Source organism: Nannospalax galili, unplaced genomic scaffold, assembly GCF_000622305.1.
Source record: "Nannospalax galili isolate Female #2095 unplaced genomic scaffold, S.galili_v1.0 scaffold957, whole genome shotgun sequence".
In the NCBI taxonomy this organism is placed as follows: Eukaryota; Metazoa; Chordata; class Mammalia; order Rodentia; family Spalacidae; genus Nannospalax; species Nannospalax galili.
Window position 1 is genome coordinate 1296621 of NW_008340047.1, and position 21969 is coordinate 1318589.

Here is a 21969-nt window from a genome sequence, read left to right on the forward strand (position 1 = left end):
TAGACCAGACCTGCTGCCCCTTTTGGCTCTAGTACTTTTTCTCATGTGGCTATTTGGTATATTCCTGCTTATCCTTTAACTTGTGATTTAAATGTCCCCTTTTCCACTGGCCATTAGAAGATACAGGGGTGTGTTCAGATGTAGGCCCCACCCTGGTTGTGATCTTCCTGATGTGGAAACCTGCTGTCCATCAAGGTGACCCAGAACCAGGTGTTGAGCACTTCACCCAGGTTTAGCCAGTTGGGACTTTGGTCCCTGTGGGGAGGATGGACACCAGCTGGAACGGAGCAATCCTTCTGTGGCACCTGATGACATCTCTGATGGGGCATTTCTGTTGCTTGGGGAGGGTACCCGAGGATGCAAGCCCAGCCCTGTGGTCTGCTCACCAAATCTCTGAGCTACTCATGACCCATAGCATGTTCCCTTTTCTACTCTACACCAGGGTTGAAGTCTGTGCTTTGCTCTTGAGGACCTGATGGACACATCTGTGCCTTTGCACAACTTGTTGTCACTCAGAGCCTCTGGCCTAGATTAAGGACCCTGGGTGGTACACATGCACTGTGTATACTAGGAAAGAATTTCTAAGGAGTGGGCATGATGTCCACAGATTCTCTGCAAGACTGGCTTTGATCTCTATCTGAGAGTGCAGGAGTTCCTGAGGACTGAAAGTAGAGCACCTGCCAGAGGGGTCTTGTCTGGACTGTCCAGCAAAGCACTGATGTGACAGGGACAGAAGGGTCTGGCTGAGAGCCATGAACTACAGGTGGATTTGAAAGGCACAAAGGGGCCCGAAAGGTGAAAACCTTAAATCCCAAGGTGAGAAATTTGGGATTTTCTTTCCAGGCCCTAGGGAGCTATGGAACATTTGGGAGCACTGGGTGTGAGAGGGCTGAGTAGAGGAAAGACATCCAGGGCTCAGCGTGCCAACTTTGTTCAGCACACAGGCAATATTAGTAAGATGTATCTTCCTTGTGCTGTCCCTGGATCCTCATCCACAGAAGTGACTTCCCAGCTCCTGAACTGAGCATTTAATGGCAGTAGGTCTTAAAGTAGAGGAGCTAGAAGTCAGTCTCCATCTTTGCTCCACCCTGGCCCCTGCCCACAGACACCAGGGTTCTTGTTGTAAGCTGACTTCATGCCTTTGCTTCCAGCCCCATTGGCCTCTTGGAGCTTCCTAGCTCAGGCTCTGTAGGAAATCCACCAGCAGATGCTCTGGGAAGCCAAAGTCCATCTGCAGCAACAGAAAACCCTGCAGGAGAAAAAGGATAGGCTGTGCCAGTTTTCAGGCCACCAGGAGCAAGCTGCTCCCTAACAACAATGCAACACTCTAAGACAGCCGTCCTATTTAGCTTTAACTGTCAACTTGACACAGCCTAGAGTCTATCTGGGAGAAGTTTCAACTTAGGAATTGTGTAGATCAAGTTGGCCTGTGTGCATGTCTATGGGGCACTGTCTTGATTGTTAATTGATGCAGGAGTGTTCAGCCCACTGTGGGCAGCACCATTCCCTAGGCAGGTAGTCCTGAGCTGTATAAGAAAGCTAACTAACTCTCATGAGCTAGAGAGCAAGCCAGCAAGCAGTGTGCCTTGATGGTTTCTTCAAATTCCTGCTCTGATTTCTCTCAATGATGGACTGTAATCTAAACTGAACAAACCCTTTCCTCCTCTAAGTTGCTTTTGGTCAGAGTGTTTTATCATAGGGACAGAAATCAAATTAGCATGACAGTTGTCTGAGCTCTCTACCCAGGATACAGGACTGGGGACAACTTCATACTCACATCACGAGTGATGATCTCAGGGTTGATGATGTCAAAAAGGTCCAGGCCTTTGCTGTTTATGAGAGTTGTCAATGCCACCTCCAGCCCTGGGCAGGGAAGGGAGCCCAGTCAGCCCTTCTGGGACAGCAAGACCAGCCCCAGGTTGTGGCACCAGAGCAGCCCAAGTAGATGTTGGTATTAATGGTTTATGAGGTGGCAACCTGCCTGCAAGTATACTTAGGGAGCAGCTATTACTCCCCAGGCATACCCTGGTGGTCAGTCCTCACTTGTAGAACTTCCCAGAGTTCTTTGTAACCACACAGAAACTCTCCCCTGCAACCCATTTCATCCTTGAGATAGTTAAGCTATCTGTTTGGTTGTTGCAGTACTGGGGATTGAACCCAGGACCTCACTCATACTAAGCAAGCATTCTACCACTGAGCTACATCTCCAGTCTTTTTACTTTTTTTGAGACAGGATCTCACTAAGTTGTCCAGGCAGGACCTGAACTTTCTATATAACCCAGGCAGGGGGTTGATCTTGTAATCCTCTTGCCTCAGCCTCCCAAGTAGCTGGGACTACAGGTGCACACCATCATACTTGGCTTCCCATATAGCTTTAGCTCTATGGTACTGATGGGGGAAATTGAAGCTGAGAAAGACCAAGACACTCAGCTGGGTTAAATCCAGCTTCTCTTCCTCCCCTGTCTATCAAATCCATGTGGACAAGCAGATGTTTAAAATGAAGCCATAGCCAGCTCAGTGTACTATATATGGAAGGGAAAAAGAAACCCTGATAGGGCCCTGTCCAAAGTGTGCTCTACGCACCCATGCTATGATATCTGAAATGCCACCGTTACAGTGGCTGCATATGGACAGAGCTCTTATGTCAGGGTCCATAAGGAATTTGGGAATCAGTAAGTCTGATGCTCTCATTTCCTAGGAATGGAAACCGAGGTTTGTGCTGGAGTTCCACTGGCTCTATAGCCTGTCAGCTGTCAGGGTTCCTTCTATCACATTCAGTTGCCATTAGGAGACCTGTGTCCTTAAAGTGAGTTTAGTGAACTGAGATGATATGGGCTCTGTTCTCAAGATGAACCAGAATCAGAGGTATGTGCACCTGGCCACCACAGGTGTGCATTGCCAGCAGCAGGAAGAGGAGCCTGGAAAAGGACTGAGGGATCAAAAGAGTCACTCACTGGCTTGAGAACCAGAGACACTTCAGGCTCTGCCTCTGTGTTGAACAACCTAGAAGTGGAAATAAAGTGAAGCCAGAGCCCTGCCCCATCCTTTCCTTCAGCCCACACTTACGAAACAAGACCTCGGGGATGCCCACTGTGGTGATCATCAACTGCAGGAAGCTCTGGATGGACTCGGAGCTGCTCTGCCAATCAGAGGCCCATGGTGAGTACTCCCTGGAGCACAGATATGACCCAAGGCACAGAAGGCCACACAGCCTAGGCAAGCACTCATTCACATGCCCATAAAAATGTGCATCTGAATTCAACCCTCTCCTGCTCCTCCCCAGAGCCTTCCCCCACCCAGGTTAGGGTTGCTATTCTATCCCCAGAGGGGAAACTGGGGTCCAGGGAGAGGTTACCTGGCCAGTATTCTCCTGTCCTGTGGTCTAAGTCTACCATGATCCCATTTCTACAAAAACAATGGTTCACCTGGCAGACAGTGGAAGAAAATCCACAAGAGACCCAGGAGAGACCATCTGGTCTAATTTCTTTTGGTCTATTGCTTAATTTCTTTTAGGGACCTCTACCTGCTTTCCCTTAAGGGCCTATTTCTCCCAAGACCACCTACCTCAGCCTTGATGGAAGAAGCCTTTGGTTTAATCCTGAAATCAAGAGAGAGAAGAAGATAAGGTTAGAAAAGCTCCATCTTTGCTGGGCCTGGTGACATATGCCTGTAACCCAGCACTCAGAGGCCAAGGCAGAAAGATTGAAAATTCCAGGCCAGCCTGGGCTATACAGTGAGACTATTTCTCAAAAGAGCAAGGACTGAAAGTATAGCTCAATGGTAGAACACTTGCTAACAAATGAAAGGCCCTGGGTTTCATCCTCAGCACCCAACTCCACATACAAAGAAAAAGAGATGGAAATTTGGCCCTCTTTGGGACCCTTCCCATAACACTCCCCAGAAAATAAACTTTCATACCTCTTTCAGTGCTCTTCGTGCTCTTCTTCGATGTCTTTCACTATTTGCCCTCCAGCTACCCAGTCTTTCCTCAGATTGGCGCTCCTCCCCCCAGGCCCTCCCTTCACACTGATGCCTCTTCCTCCCAAAGCTGACCCTAGGGAGGGCTCTTCTCTCCCTGCAGACACTCCTAAATCCTGAAAGGAAGCAGCCTCATTTCCCCCACCAGGTCCTAGTCCTGTGCCTGACCCCAGGGCCAGGACAGGTATGTTGAGTCCACCCCATTCTTTTGGACCCATGATACATACTGGAAATCCACAAGGCTTAAGAAGAGCTTTTTCTTGGAATAGGAGGCCTGGATGGTAGTGACAATATCCTGAGGAGAGAAACCAGGTACTGTGAGCTGGGTCCTCCCGGAAACAGAGAGCTACCCTCTGGGTCCAGGGCTCTTGACCCTCTGCACTGAGCAATCAGAGAGGCACCGGGAGCACTGGGTCCTGAGGAATTATGGGAGCAAGCTGAGCTATGGGGTCTGAAATTTAGTGGAAGGTTGAAGACATAACTCTGTAATAGAGTGCTTGCCTAGCATGCCCTGGGCTCCACAAATGGAAACCAAAACAAACATGAGTCATAGACAAAGCAGGAACACGTGATTCAAGCACAGGATAAAACAGCAACAGCCATTCTCTGAGGTGTTCAGGTAGCAGACTTAGCAGGAAGAGACTTCAAAACCACATTATCAGTGGTTAAAGAACTAAAAGAGACCATGTTAGAGAATCAAATGAAAATATGATACAAATGGCATCAAATACACACTATAAAGCAATTGTGCTGGACAGGTGGCTCAGCAGTTAAGAGCACTTAGTGCTCTTGCAAAGGGTCCACTTTCGGTTCCCAACACTCACATGGCAGTGAGCAACCATTCATAATTCCAGTTCCAGGGCATCTGACGCCCTCTTCTGGCCTCCATGGACACTGTACACACATGGTGCACTTACATGTAAGCAAAACACTCATACACATAAAAAATGAAAATAAATAAAATACTAAAAAGGGAGGCCATGGGCTAGGGTTATGACACAGTTAAGTACTTAGGGTATAAATGTGAGGAACAGAATTTGATCCCCAGCACCCATGTAAAAAGCCAGGCATGGCAGTACATGCCTACAATCCCAGTGCTTGGGTGGCAGAGACAGGAGGATCCCTGGGGCTTGATGGCCAGCTGTCTTGCTATTTTGGTGAGCCTAGATTCTGTCAGAAATTCTGTCTCAAAAACTAAAGTACAGAATGGTAGAGGAAGATACCCATGTCAACCTCTAGCCTCCATGCACTCCACGCGTGTGTGTGCACTCGAGATACACATAAATATGTACACATGTATACACCACACACCCCAAAAAAGAAAAGAAAAGAAAAATAGGGCTGGAGACATAGCTCAGTGGTGGAGCCCTTACCTAGGATGCACAAGGTCTTAAGTTAGATATCTAGCACATAAATAAATAAATAAATAAATAAATAAATAAATAATAAATAAATAATAAATGAATAAATGAATAAATAAAAGCAAAACTGAAAAAGGTCCTCAGCACTTGTGGCTTTGGACTTAAGATCCTGTCTGACCTGCTCACATATCCAACGGCTTCTTCCAGGCAGGTCTGAAAATACCAATGACCAGGACTTCCCTGAATTCCTCCCATCCTCCACCTCCAAAGGGAAACCACTCTCAAAGCAAGCTGAGACTTCTTGGTGGCTGCATATGTCTGTATTTTCACACTCTGCAGACCTAATACCCCAGATGGCTGCTGTTCTGGGTGCGCATGGTGGTCAGCAGCTCGGAACCAGAAGCAAGAAGTGTATGGGGAAATGTACTTGAGCCTTGCCCAACACAAACCAGACACTCCAGGGATGGGACCAGGAATCTGTGCTTTGCCAGCCTCCTTGGGTCATGTTCATACATGTCAGTGTGTGAGACCCAAGAACCAGATGGCCTTCAAGTAACTTTGATGTTGAATGTAAGTGGCCTCAGTACCTTCCCTGCTCATTCTTTTTAATTTCATAGCACCAGGCAACAGAAGAGGTTATACTCTTTTGTTTGGCTGGACCAATACTGTCTATCTCTGTGTATTAGGGTGCAAGCTTTGAGAAGTCAAGAGTCATATGGCCTGGGCCACAGTGAGAACTCTTGGGTGTTGCAAAGAAACAGATGAGTGCACAGTGCAGAAGGTGCAGAAGCTATTGATTCAAGGACAAAGGAAACCTGAGACCTTGAACAAATGTCCTCTTGGTTCAGGGAAGGGGTAAATCCATTGCCTCTCTAGGCCAACTTCCACCAGAGCTTATTTTAAAGTCCTCTCAGTCCAGTCAGCCTACACCAGCACTGATTATGATATCTCCTCCTGCCCCACTTCACAGTCTTCTGTACTTTGACTTCTTCCTTCTGGTCTCTCAGCCTCAGGATGGTCTCAACCCACCTCCAGCCTGACCTACAACTCACCCCAAACACCCACACTGAGACCTCCCTCCCCAGGCCCTGATTATACTCCCTACCCACCAGGACACCTTCCTGCACTTCTCTTAGCCCCTGGGGATCTGGCCAGGTCATCTTTCTGGAAGCTCTCCCTCCTACTGTCCAGGGAGATTCCAGTTCCTGAAAGCCACTGATGACACAGCCAAGATCACAAGCAAGAGGAAGAGTCTTCAGGAGTACGGAGCACGAGGGCCACTGGGGAAGTCAGGGGATGGGAAGAAGTGGGACACCTGTGGAGGAGGGGATTTGGCATGTGCTTTCTGTGGTCTGACCAAAATTCTTTGATTGGTCACATTTCAGTCATACTCTTGAACCTTCTCCTGGGACCATTTGTGTACCATCCAGGCTACCCTCCTCTCTGACTAGGTGACTCATCCTCCACTCACTCCTGTGATGGAGGCACCTGATCACCTTGACCATCTTTAGCAAGAATCCTGTTGGGTCAGTTTCACCAGACTCACCCCAGCTCCCCTGCCTTACCCTCGAGTACCAATTCCCCTTTTGTGACCAAGCTGTATTCAGAGTTGATCCCAATACCCCTGCCACCACTCACTTCTGGCAAGACTCAATGCAGTGGTCCCTGTCCTTACTTAGACCCAAGTAAGGCTTTCACCCAGCATTAACAAGTATCATTGAATAAGTTTTCTTTAACAAGTACTCTGAACTGCTCCGTTTCTTAAAGAAACAATAAGATAATGTAAATAGAACAGTATAAAACCTTAAGGATTTTCAAACAGCTGAATGCTGTATGTTCCATGAACTGGCTCTCAGTAAAGACACTGACAGGATTCACATGAAGTTTGGCGTTAGTCACTCAGAGGTGACCAGTGGTGACCACTCAGTCATGACAAATGGAACTTGTTTCTGGAGAAGTTAGCAGCACATAACCAGGTCAGGGGCATATGGAACCTTTTGTCCTGTCTTTTCAATTCTTATTCAAACCTGGAATTACTAAAACATAAGGAGTTTGAGCCAACAGAGAAGGCTAAGTGGGTAAAGGTGCCTGAGTTCAATCTCTGGGACCCACATGGAAGGGGAGGACCAACTCCTCCAGGCCGTCCTCTGACCCCCACAGGCTGTCCATGGCACATGTGCACACACAAAGAGAATAAGTAAAATATTTTTAATTAAAATTAAAAATTTAAGATAAGGAGTTTATTCTTAAAATGTAAATTGCTAGAAGGAAATTCATCCCTGGTCCATAGCAAGGTGGGGATACAGGGCTGGACAAGGGCTCTGTCTGAGACTCTGCCTTTCTCCTCCATGTATTAGTATTCCCATTAAACACCTGCACTGCTTTTGTCCTTTTGAGTGTTTCTTGTTTTGATTTGGAGTGGGGTTTTTTTAGTTTTAGTTTTATTTTATTTGCAACATGATTCCCCTGTGTAGCCCAAGTTGGTCTTGAACTCACAACCCTCCTGCCTAACCTCCAAATGCCGAGATTATAGGCATAGAGCTCCATGCCTACTGTCTTCAGTGCTTGATGTATTAAGAAATATTGAAGATATACTGAAGAGCATTGCAGACTAGGATGGCCCTCGGCTCCTTATTTACAATTACATATAAGCTTGTGTTTCTAAATTGGTCAAACCTAACCACTCAGAGGGAGGCTTTGTACTGCTTATTGGTTTCACTTTATATGACTATAAGACATGTACAAATATTGATATACTTGACTGTGGGATGCTCAGCAGCAACACCTCCAGCGCATACACACACTATATTGCTTTCCTAAAATCTATGGCACATGGAAATCAGGAAATCCACATGGTCCTAACAGGTATGGGTAGGGGCTTAATAAACCTAAGTGGCAAGTAGCCATGTGCCAGCACTCAGCTTAAAAGCCATTAGCAAAGCTGGGGGCATCCCATGGGCACCCCTTCTGGCTCACATGACATAACTTTGATGATCAGGAGTCATGGATAAGAAACAACCAATCCCAGCAGAGACAGGAAGAACAGGGAGATTTTAGAGGCCACCAGATTCCCCCTTCCCCTGCGCCCATCTCACCTCTTCAAAAGTGTGAGCCACAGAACCTTGCCCATTTTCATGTGGGAAGAGAAATTCCAGCACCACAGGAGAGCTGACCACAACGCCCTTGTTCTGGCAGGAGATCGTGGGCCTCCTCGAACAATGGACAGTGACTCGGGCAGGGCTAGTGAAGGAGCCGCTGAACAGCTGTGGGAGATAGGGGCCCGGATGGAGGCCATCAGAAGATGGTTTCTGCCCTCAGAGACAGGAGGGATGAGGATGACTGGGTCTCAGGTGGGAAGAAAGGAAGCAGCTTATGGCCGTGGCACAGGACCCAGGCTGTGCCCCCAGGGACCCAGGCCAGGGACACTGAAAGAAGTTAGGAATCTTGCCCTCTATTGCCCTCAGTGTTGTTATCTGAGGAACAGTGAAACTGTTGCTTCTCTGCCTGCCTCTGGGGGCATGATAAGGATGCAGTTGCCTAGCCTTGGGGGCCTCACCTTCCTGGTCTGTAAAATGAGGATTCCAACAGTGAAGTGCAAATGAGAGAATTCACTAACAGAGCAGAGTGGCTGCCCTGCTGTGTGGAGGCCCTCCCAGAGGGGCTGCTGTCACTTCTAATAATGTTGATGGGGCCCTTACTAACCAGCTCTGGCCAAGAGTTAGATTCAACAGAGAACCAGACACACATGGCATCTGCCTGCAAAAGTTCAATACTCATCAGATAATATCAGAACTAAATGTACACTTGTAACCAACGAGTATTGAAAGGAGAGACAGACCAGGCAGTGGTACCAGAGTCCTGGAGGGGGAGGATCTGACCTAGCTCAGAAGGTGGAAGAGGCCTGCCTATGTATGGGAAAGAGTCAGATGGGAAACAGGGTCAGGGAAGCCTGTGGATGGGGAGGAATCAGATGGGAATTGGGGGTGGGGGAATAGAGTGAGCAAAGGCCCTGTAGGACAGACCTGCAGATGGCAGGTCAGCTGAGCAGGGCTGCAGGACCTGTAGTCTGTGGGACAGGACCAGCAGCCTCTGTAGTCACTTAGCCAATAGGTGCATTGTAACAAGAAGCTTTATTTAACTCATAACTGAGTTCAAAATGAAGAAAGGAACAATTTTAGGTCTGGAGACTGAAAGTCACCTGAAAACTAAAACTGTATGCAGCAGAGCCCTGAGACACAGGAGAGGATGTGGCCCCAAACCACATGGCCCTGGGCTTTGATGCCCTCAGAAAGTGGTGAGGCACAGAGCTAGAAATAAGACATTTCTTCTCTGTGGAAAGAAGACTGTAAAAGCTACCCTGGTAAAGGAAACCATAGGGAGGTTTGGAGTGGGATGGAGGGTGTAAATTAAAAGCCCAAGTCACCACAGGGCACCGTGTGTACACACCTGCAGTCCCAGCTGAGGCAAGAGGATCAAAAGTTGAAGAACAGCCTGAGCTACATAGCAAGTCTGGCTACGTACTCGAGTAAAGTGCTGCCTCAAAGCAACAGCTGCAGCAGCAATAACAGCAACAACACAAAAAGCAAAACAAGCAAACATCCACAGATTGTAGCACTGAAGTTAAACATGTGTACATTAGTCTGGCACAATACAGGACTTCCCAAGCTGAAAAATTAACATTAAAAACAAATCCAGACTAATGAATATCCTTTGTTGTCCCTGGCATAAATAAACACAAAACCCCTTTCTTAGGAACTTTAGGTAATCTAGTGAGCAGAGTCTGCCCAGAGAAAGCCCAAATTCCACTAGAGAGGGACTTCCAAATAGACAAGAATGACCAGGACACCAGGAGGCTCACAGCAGCTACCCAGCAACACCACCAGTAGAAGGGGGCAGAGTCTAAGGATTGCCCTCAAGGAGCAACCTGGAAGAAACAGAAAAGTAGACCTTCAAAACTGATGAAAGGAGACTCATATGAGATGACAGCATTCCAGGGGTGGGAGAAAAGAGTTTGAGCTGAAAATAAACTGAATAAAAATTCTAGAAATAAAAATGATTGCTATTAGAATGGATCACTCGGGCTGAGCATGGACCTCAGGGATGAAGCACTTGTCCAGCCCGCACAAGGCTCTGGGCTCCATCCTCAGTGCTGCAAAATAGAGAGAGAGATAAGACAAAAACTGAGGAGTGCTCTGTTGGGGGCACTCTGGGAGAAGCAGTTTGGTGGTAGCTACTGAATGGTTACTGAGTGTGTGGAGAGGGAGCAGGAAGATGGAAAGGCAGCTAGAGATTTGAGGGTGGTAGGGAAAACCCAAGGAACGGCTGCAGTGGGCAGGGGAGCGAGTCCACCAGAAAGCTGATAGAGTTCACCCAAGAGGGTGAGGGGCCATTCAAGGTTGGAACCTTCTTTTAGGAGCAGGTTTATGGACATTATCACCAAGTAACACAAGCAGAGGCTGTGATCCCAAGAAGCTCGCCTGGGGCTAGCTTTGGGATCAGTAATAAGTAGTCACATCCTAGTGCCTGAGCTCTGTGAACCTAGGGCTGATCCTGGGGTTCCAATAGCACCTCCCCATCAGGTCTTAATGGCTGGGTAAAGAGCAGGGGTGTGGAACATAGTCTTTGGAGCCTCCATGACTGGCTTGAAGGCATTCGCCAGGCTTCCCCATGTGAGAATGGAGCTCAGAACAGTGCCTGGTTCTCAGAGCTGTGGGAAGCTCTGTAGGAGATGATAAGCAGAAAGTCTTAGCAGGGTGCTGGTCACCCAGGAGCTCAGGCTTGCTGCTGTGCTTGTCACTGATGCCTAGGCTGGCTTAGAGTTGGGGAGCTCCTGAAGCAGGAACAGGATTGGGGTACACAAGCCAAACCCCAAGCTGTAGGCGCTTGCCTCTGGAATGATTTCCTGGTTGAAGTTGAAGCTCCAGGTCTCCAGCACTGCCTAAGAGAGAAAGGGTGGATACAGGTGAGGAGGTCACTCCTTCCTCAGAAGGACATTTCACAGATGGGGTACAATGTCAGGGACTGGACCCCTCTCCACTCCCAAGTGCCAATGCCCCAAATAAGATCAAGCAAGAAGCCCTGACCTGGCAGGAGGCTGGCCACACCCAGGCTGTGAAACCCTGGGAGTCTTTCCCCACCTAGGAGCCTCAACTTGCCTAGTAATTCACTGGCAGACATAGACTGGAAGCCACCTAAGCGTTTCTTAAGGATGCAGGCTTGGATGCCATCTCTTCCGACCTATGCTATCTGGGACAAGCTATCCACCCCCTCTGAGCTTAACTTTTTTTTTTTTTTTTTAGCCACCTAAGCGTTTCTTAAGGATGCAGGCTTGGATGCCATCTCTTCCGACCTATGCTATCTGGGACAAGCTATCCCCCCCCTCTTGAGCTTAACTTTTTTTTTTTTTTTTGCATAATGAAGGAGGTAATGGTGATACTACTTGCAGCAAGACCAATGACAGTAGAAGCAGCACCAATGTTTAAAGCAGCTTCTACTTAGTGCGTAATTACCACGTCTAGCTATTGTTTTATTGATCAGTCAATCCTACATACCACACATAGTGAGCACCAATAAATGTTAGAATTTAATTGTATGACTGCAACTTGGTGCCTCATGGCTCCTTTGCCTGACACCGAGTTCCTTCCAGGCTCCCACGGGTGGGCACAAATGCATGCAGACCACCACCCCTCACCTTGAACTCTGCCTCTGTCAGGCTGAGCTGGAAGTGGCCATCTTGGAAGGCAACCTTGGCTAAGGAGTCAAGGACTTGCTCAGAGAACCAGAAGTAGAGCATGCGGCTGTCTCCCAGCAGTGTGGGCGAGAAGGGAGGGAGGGGATGCTCCTCTGAGATGTTCTTGTAGATGAAATGACCCTGGAAGAAACTGGGATGCTGGCTGCCCTTCCCATGTCCCTCCTGGTCTCAGGAGCCTGCCTCAGGAAGTCAAGTGGACCTTGGAAAGCATTCATCCCACAGAACAGGTGGGGAAACTGAGGAAGAGCTGGATTCAGTTTCCTCCCAGCCTGGCCTCCTTTCATTCAAAGTGCCTGCTGTGTCCCTAGCCAATGGGAGCTAAGCCAAACAGGCTTGGTCACCACCTCCCAGACCGACATTCTACTAAAGACAACAGTCAGAGCAGCTGGCATTCAGAGGAGCTGGAGACCCATGCTCCCACTGCCCTGCTGCCACTAGCCCTGCACCTTTGGGGAGCTGATCATCAATGGTCACCAGTCCCAGGCAATAATCAGGAAGAGAAGCTACAGCTGGTCCCCTGCCCACTGATGCCAGCCACCCCCAGGTTGTAGAGGGTCTTCAGGAGCATCTACAATCCCCTGAAGTGCTCCATTTGGTTACTTTTCTAGGGACAGGCCCATCAGAGGGGTGGCTGGTAGTTCTTTCCTCTCTCACAGTTCTGTGACACCTCTCTCAAGTTATTAGCGTGGCTTCCTAGAGTAACCCTCTCAGCGTCCTCTGCAGTCAGGTGTCACCAAGCCCAAGCCCATAGGATGTGAGCAGAGAGGGGGTAGCATTGGGGCCATAACCCAGCGCAGTTGTGCACACTGACAGCAGGGAGCCCCCAGATCCACTGAACAGCACACACAAGGCCATGCCCCAAGAAAAAGAAACAGCTGTGGGCTTTAAACTGCTAGTCTCTTAGAGCTCTTTGTTATAGCAACGTAACCCATGCCCCAGGTAATACGTGATCCAGATCTTCCGCCAGATCCCCAAGGGGCTGTGGCTACCCTGAATGACTGCTATGGAAGAGACAAAATGCAAATAAGCCTTCTGGAAAGGAGTAGGTGCTTCGCAGGGACCCTAGGAATGGGGTACGTCAGTGTCTACAGAGGGTTTGGGCACACAGACCCAGGCCCTACCTTTCTGGCCATAGATAAAACACCCAACAGAGGTGTGGAGAGGGTATACTTGGCCTCCATGCAATAGAAGCTGGGGCAGAGGGGGTGGAGGGTAAGGACTGAGTCCAAGGACACACAAGAAGGAGAGTCCTGCTCCCTCTTGCCACACCCACCTTGTGATGGGACTCCAGGTAGGTGGCAGTGATGACAGGTGATCTTGTCAAGGAAATGTCTACCTCAGTGTCTCCATCCGACAGAATGTTAGCTGTGGGAAGGAGAGGTCAAGTGGAGCCTGTGGATGAGGTCAGCCTTGAGGGGTACAGAGAACCCAGCCCAGGAGTGCCCTAGCCCAGGAGTGCCCATCTGTAAGACAGTTCTGGGGCCAAGGGAAGGCACTGGTTTACTCTCTTGTATCAGCTTCTGTCTGTCTGGGTGACTCTACCCTGCAGAAGTCCTTGGGGAAGAAGCTTTCAGAGTCGGAGGCCCAGTTTGTAACCCTGGATCCACTCTCTACTGGGAGTGGCAGTGGCAGACAGTGACCTGCACTCTGGGAACTCATGTCCTCATCTCCAAGTCCAGAATCTACCTCAGGACTGTGTTCATTGGGCTCATTTGTGCATAAGTGTTAGACAGGGCAGAAGCAATTCTAACCATCTTCCTTGCAAATCTCCCAAGTCATACAGGGCAGCAAACTTCTTCCACAAAGGATCAGACAGCAAATACCTGAGACTCTGCAGCCTACGGGGGCTCTGCGGGCACCAATCCCATTAGTTGTGCTGTTCAGGAGTAGGTATGGCTGTGAGTCAATGAAACTTGACTGACACAAGTAGACAGAGCCAAGTGGCAGAGTCAAGCCCAGAGTGCAGCAGAGGTGGCTCAGCTCTGCCTTCGTCCTCAGACCTGCCCTGGGTGGGATCCCTACAGCCCAGTTCCTCTGAGTTCTATATCTCTGCCTTGCCCCTTCCTGCTAGTTCCACACATATGCCCTGGTGACAGGGACACCCCAACTCCAGTCTGTAGACTGTATGTTTCCCAGTCCAGGTTTTGACAGCAATGGTGGTAGGGAGGAAGGCAGCTGCTGGTTCCCTCCTGAGGCTCCTCTGGGCTCTAGGCAACAGACTAAGATGCTGCCAAGAACACCTGGGGCTAGCTGGGGACTTCCCTTCCAGACTCAGCCTGAAAAGCCCCAGGGCTCCTGACCCAGGGCTTCATTATTCTTACTGCGTTTGTTATGGAGCAAAGAGCATCCGCTAGAAATCAAGCCCAGGCTCAGTGCTCAATTATTAGTGGACCAATGTTCAAATCCTCTTCCTGCTGGAGATGTGTGTATGTGTCCTTGGTCAACTCCTAAACTTATCATCATCAGTAAAATAGGGTTAGGAGGACTGTCTATCTAGAGGTCCAAGTCAAACGGGGCATCATTGAGTAAGTCAGCAAACAGTGGCTGGTACCATCAGTACCAGACGGAACAGAACTGCCCACCTCACTCAATACTGGATTCTCTGTCCTCTGTCCTCCCAGTGACTTGGGGACAGCCCCACTGGACAGATGACAATAGAGTTCCAATGGTTTCTTCTACATTGCACAGCCTTGTGGAAGCTCCCCATAAGCCAAGGCCTGGGGAGAAGTTTGGGAAGACATTCTAGGACACTCAGGGGAGCTCTCCCTCTCCACACCGCCTTCTTTCTTCTCATCTTCCATCTGTTTGCTGTTGCTGGAAATGTAGTTGGTGCTGGGCTTGGTGGCAGGGGCATAGGGTACTGACAATACTAGTCACAGTAATAAGGGCTGGCAATGGGCCAGCTATTGTCTTATGTTCCTTACTTTTATCTCACTCAATTCTTACAGCCACACTGTGGGGTAGGAAGCTGTTATTACCCCATATTATCAAAGAGGAAACTGAAGTTCAGAGGTATATAGCAACTGGCTCAAGGTCATATAGCTTATAAAGCTGCAGCTCCAAGGGGAAGTAACTGGCCAATCAGCAAGAGCCACGCAGGGGAGTGACCATCACAGTGTCACAGAGTGAACCATGCAGACAAAACTTACCAGCCTTTGTCTGGACAAAGTCAGCCATAATGTTGGAAATGACGCTGATTTCCTTGCAGATCTGGATTGGACAGGGTAGGTTGTTCACTAGGCAGGCAAGGAGGCCAGAGAAGAAGCAGATGGTGCCTCCCTCCAGCTGTGGCAGGATGGTTGTGCTGGGAATGGGCACAGGGAAGGATGGGCTGGGAGGGGAGGAAGTCTGACTGTTGGGCATGAGTCTGGACCACACTCAGGTAGGCTGGCCTCACCCACCTGCCCCTTCAGGACCAGCTTCAGGGTGAAGGAGATGAAGTTTGTGAACAGCTGTTTGATCCACCCAGGCCTGAGGGAAGCAAGCATTACAGTGGGCCTCTGAGCAGTCATGTGCATGCATTAAGTGCTTACTGTATGCTGGGCACCTTTCAGAGCTCTGCTAGCCTCAGAACCCTAGAGCTCAGGAGATAGGCACCATCATGCCACTTCACAGCTGGGAACACTGAGCCCCAGAATGCCTGGGACCCAAGTGTTAACCACATTGCTGCCTCAAACTTCCCCTGTCACGCTTCTGCCTGCCACGATAAGCCTACAGTCCACATTCATACATGTGTCCATTTGCTACAGGGCAAAGAGTACCCTTCTCTCCAGTCCCCAGATACCAGCTTCCTCCTTCAGTCCAAGTTTGTTGTGTGCTAAGGCTTCTCTGAACCTCAGGATCCTTCTTTAGGCAATGAGTTTAGGACACTGCTTATCCCATAGCACATTCTCAATAATGGAGATTTTCCCCAGTTTTAAGGATGCACTGATGGGGGGAGGGGCTGGAAATGGCTCCCATGAGGTCTGGGTGCCCTAGGCATGCCAGGAGAGGGGCACACTAACAGGACTGGGGCACACGGAAAGGAGGTTTCAGAGGTGACAACTTACTCACGCTCCCCTTGGAGATGCAGGAGCAGCTTGTGGAAGGACAGTGAGCAGTCAGGGGCATGGGTCTGTACTTTGCCAGAGTTGCAGGCTGCAGAGAACCCAGCACCCGTTAGCAAAGCCTGGGCTAATGGGCAGCACCTATGGGCTGCCCAGGCCAGCCAGGAGCACGGCCAGCTCTGGGCTTCCTGCCCTGCCAGCTTTCCCAGCATGTGACTTAGAAGACCTGTCTGCTCAGCCTTCTGTCCCTGAGGCCTGGCCTCCCACTTTCCCAGAGGAGCCGACATACTCAGCTGTGTGTTGATGTGGAGGTCAATGGCAGACTCGATCTCAAAGTCCACAGACTGCTCAATGTTCAACCTGCAAAAGGCCAAGGACCCAGCACCCTCATTCAATTGGTCTCACCTTCCTGCCACAGAGAGGCCAGCAGGTGGCACTTGCTAATGGGAATGCTTACCCCCAGGCTCCAGTGTAGCCATAGTTCAGGGTCCCCTTGAAGATCACAGATGCGTTTTGAATGGAGACATCAACTGACTTGGCCTCCACCAGTTCAACCTGACTGCTGGCGACCGACAGATGGCTGATCTGGATGCTGTGAGGACCAATGGCAGTAAGGAGGGGTACTGTGGATCAAGGAGGGGCTGTCCCTGCCTCTTCACATGCTCAATGAACCTTGTCCTATCCTGCTGTACTGGCACTAAGTTTACCTGAGTCTTCAGGGATCCCCTGAAGTCGCCTCCATCTTTGTTGAAGAGGCTCATGAGAGTATTAGGATAACAACACCCAAATGTTTAGCTCCCAGTCCACAGAGGGGACCATGATGCTATTAAAGCCCTTGAGGAAGGAGGAGAGGACCCTGGCCATCTGGATGGATGTAAGCTAATGGCAGAAGCCTGTTGGACAGTGGAAAAGAGAGGCAGGAAAGTGGAGACATGTCACCAGGGAGGAAGGGCAGAGATGCCACCTTGCCAGTCTCAGAGATGAAGGAATCAAAAGCCTGAACTGGGGATGGCCTCTAGAAGCTGCAAAAGGCAAGGACACTCATCTCCCCAAGGGCCTTAGAAGGGCTCCCTCCTGGCTCCTTGACTGTAGCCCCATGACAATCCTATCCTTTAACTAGAAGATAATAAGTATGTTTTACTTGAAGCCACCAAATTTATGCGGATTTGTCATGGTGGCAAATAGGAAACGGGCACAGAGTTCTTCCTATATATATTCATGCTTGTGCAGGGGCATGTGCACATGTATGTGGTGCCTGTGGAACCAGAGAATGACCTTGGGTGTCATTCCTCAGAGGTCTGTCCACCTCTTTTTGAGACAGTATCTCTCACTGGCCTAGAACTCATCAAATAGGTTAGGCTTGTTGGCCAGTGAGCCTCAGGGATCTTCCTGTCTCCAAATTCCCAGTGCTGGGCTTACAAGTATATGCTGCCACACACCTGGGTGTGGTTAATGTGTGTATGTTTGTGTGGGTGTGTGCATGTATATGTATGCGTAGAGGCCAGAGGTCAATGTCAGTTTTCTTCCTCAGTCACTCTTAACCTTACTTTTTGAGGTAGGGTTTCTCACTGAACTTGGAACTCACCAATTGTCTAGACTGATGGCCAATGAGTGCCAAGGATCAACCTGTCTCCCCTCCAACCTCTAGTGCTAGGGTTACAGGCATGTGCACCAGGCTCAGCTTTTATGTGGATGCTAGGTATCTGACTTCAGGTCCTCACGCTTGCATGGCGGGCACTTTACTAACTGTGCCATCTCCCCTGCCCTTTCTGTTCTGTTCCATTCTGTTCTTTCAGAGATGATAACATAGAGAACTTTTCTGTACTCAGTAGTATCAGTCATGGCCCACTCCCAGTTCCTCTAGCCATGCCTGTGTGGGCAACAGTTACATGAACAAAATCTATTCTCAGGCAGTCTGGCCTGGGTTACTGCTAATTTATTAAAGGTAGTGCCTGCTTTAACAATACCTAAGGCACTTGGTATTGTTGGTTATTGTCTGGCCTCTTATGACATAGGTCTGGGATGTCATTATTCTCTTTATAAGGAAGAGGAAACTGATACTTAAGGTCACATGGAGCCCTGGCCACCTCAGCCCCTCTCATCCCACTTGTAGCCTGCCTCACCAAGCAGCATTTGAGCTCCACCAGTGCCCCCTAGTGGTTTCAAAGTAGGCACAGGCTCTAGTACTAGCATGATGCTGGACAAGGTGCTGGGTCTGTTTTAGGGACCTAGGGAGGGGGAAGAGGAGTTTGGTTTTAAATATTTTATTATTTTTTTATTTTGTATGTATGGGTGTACTGCCTGCATGTGTGCAAGTTCACCCATGGCATCCAATGCCTGTGGAGGTCAGAAGAGGGTGTCAGAGTCCCACCATGTAAGTGCTGAGAATAAAACCAGGTCCTCTACAAGAGCAGCCAGGGCTCTCAACTGCTGAACCATCTCTCCAGCCAAAGAGGCTGATTTTAAAACAAAGATAAGGTCCCAGAACAGCATCCACCCCAGGCTTGGACACACACAGAGACAGGGACCCAGGCTCTAGGCAGCCTGAGGTAAGAAGTAGCCCTGTCCCAGTTGTCCTAGGAGGAGAGCTCAGAGTTCACTTGTGCCTGCCTTGCTGTATGACTCCAAGCTGCCTATCCCCTCTGGCTTCTTGCTTTCTTACTTGTTAAGCTGGGTGCTTAGAGGGATACAGTTATGAAAAGAAAAAGGATGCAGCTTGTAAAGCATCTGGCCACAGGCGGCCCTTGGCCGTGACTATCATTTCAATCAAATTAGGACCTGTTTGGCCAGGAGATCTCAGAGCACTGCCTCTGTTTGCCTCATTTTCCCAGTGCAGAAGAAAAGGGCCTCCGCCCAAATCTTACAGGGGCTGCTGGAGAGGTAGGTATATGCCTTTGACTCCAGGGTCACTCAGAGTTGGAAAGATTGAAAGCAGGGGGAAGGTTTGTCAGATGGGAGCCCGAGTTCTGGGGCTGCCCCTCCTCCTGGGGCCCAGCAAGCCCAAGGTTCTCCCCTTCAGTCCTGCCACTCACTTGTGCAGACCATACTTGACACGGCCAAGGAGCATCATGGCCTTCTCGCCCTTGATGTCTGGGTAGGGCGCTCGCTGGAAAGCTGTCTGGATGACCTTGGCTGTCTCTTGATTCACTGGAAGGAGGATAGAATGAGGAGCTACAAACCAGGCAATCTTCACCCTGATCCAGCCCAGACTTGACCACAGTTCAGCCTCCCTGGAATGAGGATCCCCACCCAAAAGGAAACAGGCCTCCGGGCAGGAGTCAGGGGTCAGTCTTCAGAGCCCTATCTTTGGATCCTGCTACATCCAGCCCCTGCATCCTGACACTTAGGAACCCTGTGATTCTAGGCAGTCCAGCTCCAGCTACACATGAACCCCAGCTGCACCCAAATCCCTGATTCCTAATATAATTGATGTGGGGCTATTCTGTGTAGATCACACAACTAAACTCCCTATGACATCATCCTATTGAGCAAAAACCTGAGGCCCAGAGCAGGCAGAAGAACTGGCCAAAGTCACATAGCAGTTGGTGATAGATACCTGACTCTGGCCATAGGTTGTTGACCTCCATTGTCAGGAGCATACAATCCCAAGCTTTGCCCCTAACCTGACCCTACCCCAAGGCCCTCCTCTGAACCACAGATTGACTCAGTGTTCCCAGCAAACCATGCAGGCTAGCTGTTTACAATCTAGCAAGAATCTTCTCATTAAAGACCTGACCTTGAACATGTGATCACAGGAGACCCTCCCACCTCTCTGCCATAGCTCCTCCCTCACTGACTGGCTGAGGGGCAGTCCTGCTCCAGCATTGGCTTCCAACCACAGCAGGTATATTTGAAGAGAAGCTGGCTGAATAGAGGTAGGTGGGTACTTACACACCAGGAGGGCAGGCTTGGTGATGCGGCACACGATGCCTGCCACATATGAGGTGCTGGTGGAGCAGGCATGGGCACTGCCCAGCAGGGCCAGGCTCAGGAGTGTGGCAGCCAGCATGGTGCTTCTGCAGCAGTGACCAGTGGCCCAGCTGGGTGGCCCAGGCTCCTATATGTGTATCCACCCAGCCCCCATGGGATGTGAGGTACTTCCCGGCAGCAGGGTCTTTCTGGTCCCAGGGATCCACCTCCTTCCTGCCCAGCCCCTCTGGCCTCCTCTTGGGATCAGAGCTGGATGTGTGACAAGGGTGCCCCACCCTCTGCTTATCCGCCCTCAACCATCTGCACCTTCCTATTATACACTTCCTTGAATTTATTCTCCTGCTCCCCAAACTTTATTCTTAAAAAGTGTGTCTAAACTTTATCTCCCACTTGTAATAAACAGAAAGAGGTCAAAATACAATGGCCATCAAACAAAGGCATCCAGCTCTTGCTGGAGCCTCCTGCCTACAATCACCTAAGCTAAAGGCTCACTGCTGCATGTCAAAGGGACAGGCAGGCCCTCTGGCTGACAGTTGAAAGACCAAGAGCCCCCGATACCCTCACCTCACCATAGTTTTCCAGAGCATTGGTACCATAACACTACCTTGCATCCTCCAGCAATCTGTACAGTCCACTCTTTGAGATACTACAGTTTAGGGAACATTGTGCTTGGTCCTCTGTCCCCTTATTGTCTTGAGGAAGAGGCTAAGGCCCAGAGAGGGCAGGGGAGCTGGCACAAGTCACACAGCACTTGGTGACAGTCTTTTCTAGGTATTCAAGCTCCGGATCCCCTTTCTTGTCCTTTGTGGGGAGTTCTGAAATCCCCCATTACTTGTTCCTTGAGCAGGATATGCTGAGGGGCTCTTCCAGAGCATACCCCTAGGACCCTGGCTGGTCCCTACTCTAGACCTACTTGATGTTGCTGTTCCTAGAATCAAATTTTTCTTAGTGTCTGTATCACCTTGGCTGTGAAGGCTCCCACATCCTTGGATTCCAGACAAAAGAAGGAGAAAGAGGGAGTGCTCTCACACCCAAGCTTGTGCTTCACACTGACCATCCCTGCAATTCCGAAGCAGCCCTGTGAGGCAAAGTAGGAGTCCTGTGCTCTGCAGAACACACATAAGATGCTGCACCAGAGTGCCCAGTGCAAGGGCATAGGGTGCTAGGAGATGCAGGATGGAGTGCTGGTCTTCCCCCTTAAACTCAGCCCCATGTGCCCATGTGTACTGGGACGGTAACAGGAGCTCACCAACTATGAAGGAGGCTCTTGGTGCTGAGACCTGAAACATCGCAGCCTTATCTCTGACTGTGGTCAGTGCCCATCCTGGTTACCCTTTCTCTTTTGTCAGACACAGCATCATTCGCTTTGGAGGAGTTCTGGCGCTGCTAACATTTTTCATATTAATCATATTATTTTAAATATATATAATGGGGGTGTGTGGCTGGAGCTGTAGCTCAGTTGGTAGAGTACTTGCCTAGCATGCATGAGGCCCTAGGTTTGATCTACAGTGCTGCATAAAACCTGATATGGTGGCATACACTTGTAATCCCAGCACTTGGGAGGAGGAAGCAGGAGGATCAGAAGTTCAAAGTCATCTGTGAGCTCCATAGCAAGTTTGAGACCAGTCAGGGCTGCATGAAACCCTATCTCAAATATGTATATATATATATAGTGTACATGTGTGTACATATATATATACATATATAATATCCATGCATGAGTATATGTGTGTACATATATGAGATCTGTGTGGTAAAGAAGATGTAGAGGAAAAGAAGTCACATGTTAGTCCTTCCATTTCAAAACAAGCTTATTTGCAAGCAGGTCAGGGTGCAGTGACTGGGAAAAACGCACCCATCCTCTCCCGGTACCCCCAAGGCTCACACACAGAAGTCCTGCTTC

At 49.4% G+C, this 21969-nt stretch overlaps 1 protein-coding gene across 2 annotated transcripts; it reads right to left on the reverse strand.

The window, feature by feature from the left end:
* Positions 1-1013: 1013 nt before the first annotated feature.
* Positions 1014-20153, reverse strand: Cetp (cholesteryl ester transfer protein). Of its 2 annotated transcripts, none has more exons than XM_008834916.2 (16): positions 20028-20153; positions 19169-19283; positions 16594-16728; positions 16426-16496; positions 16140-16227; positions 15492-15561; positions 15240-15300; positions 13364-13455; positions 12031-12210; positions 11227-11277; positions 8435-8602; positions 4206-4273; positions 3565-3598; positions 3067-3139; positions 1778-1863; positions 1014-1249 (listed from the first exon to the last, which is right to left on the reverse strand). In XM_008834916.2, the coding sequence occupies exons 1-16, from the start codon at positions 20143-20145 to the stop codon at positions 1175-1177; spliced, it is 1485 nt and encodes a 494-aa protein (XP_008833138.1). In that variant the 5' UTR covers positions 20146-20153; the 3' UTR covers positions 1014-1174. The 2 variants fall into 2 exon arrangements, with proteins under 2 accessions (XP_008833138.1, XP_017654106.1); XM_017798617.2 differs by having other exon boundaries at positions 1160-1249; positions 3067-3134.
* Between the last annotated feature and the right edge of the window lie 1816 nt (positions 20154-21969).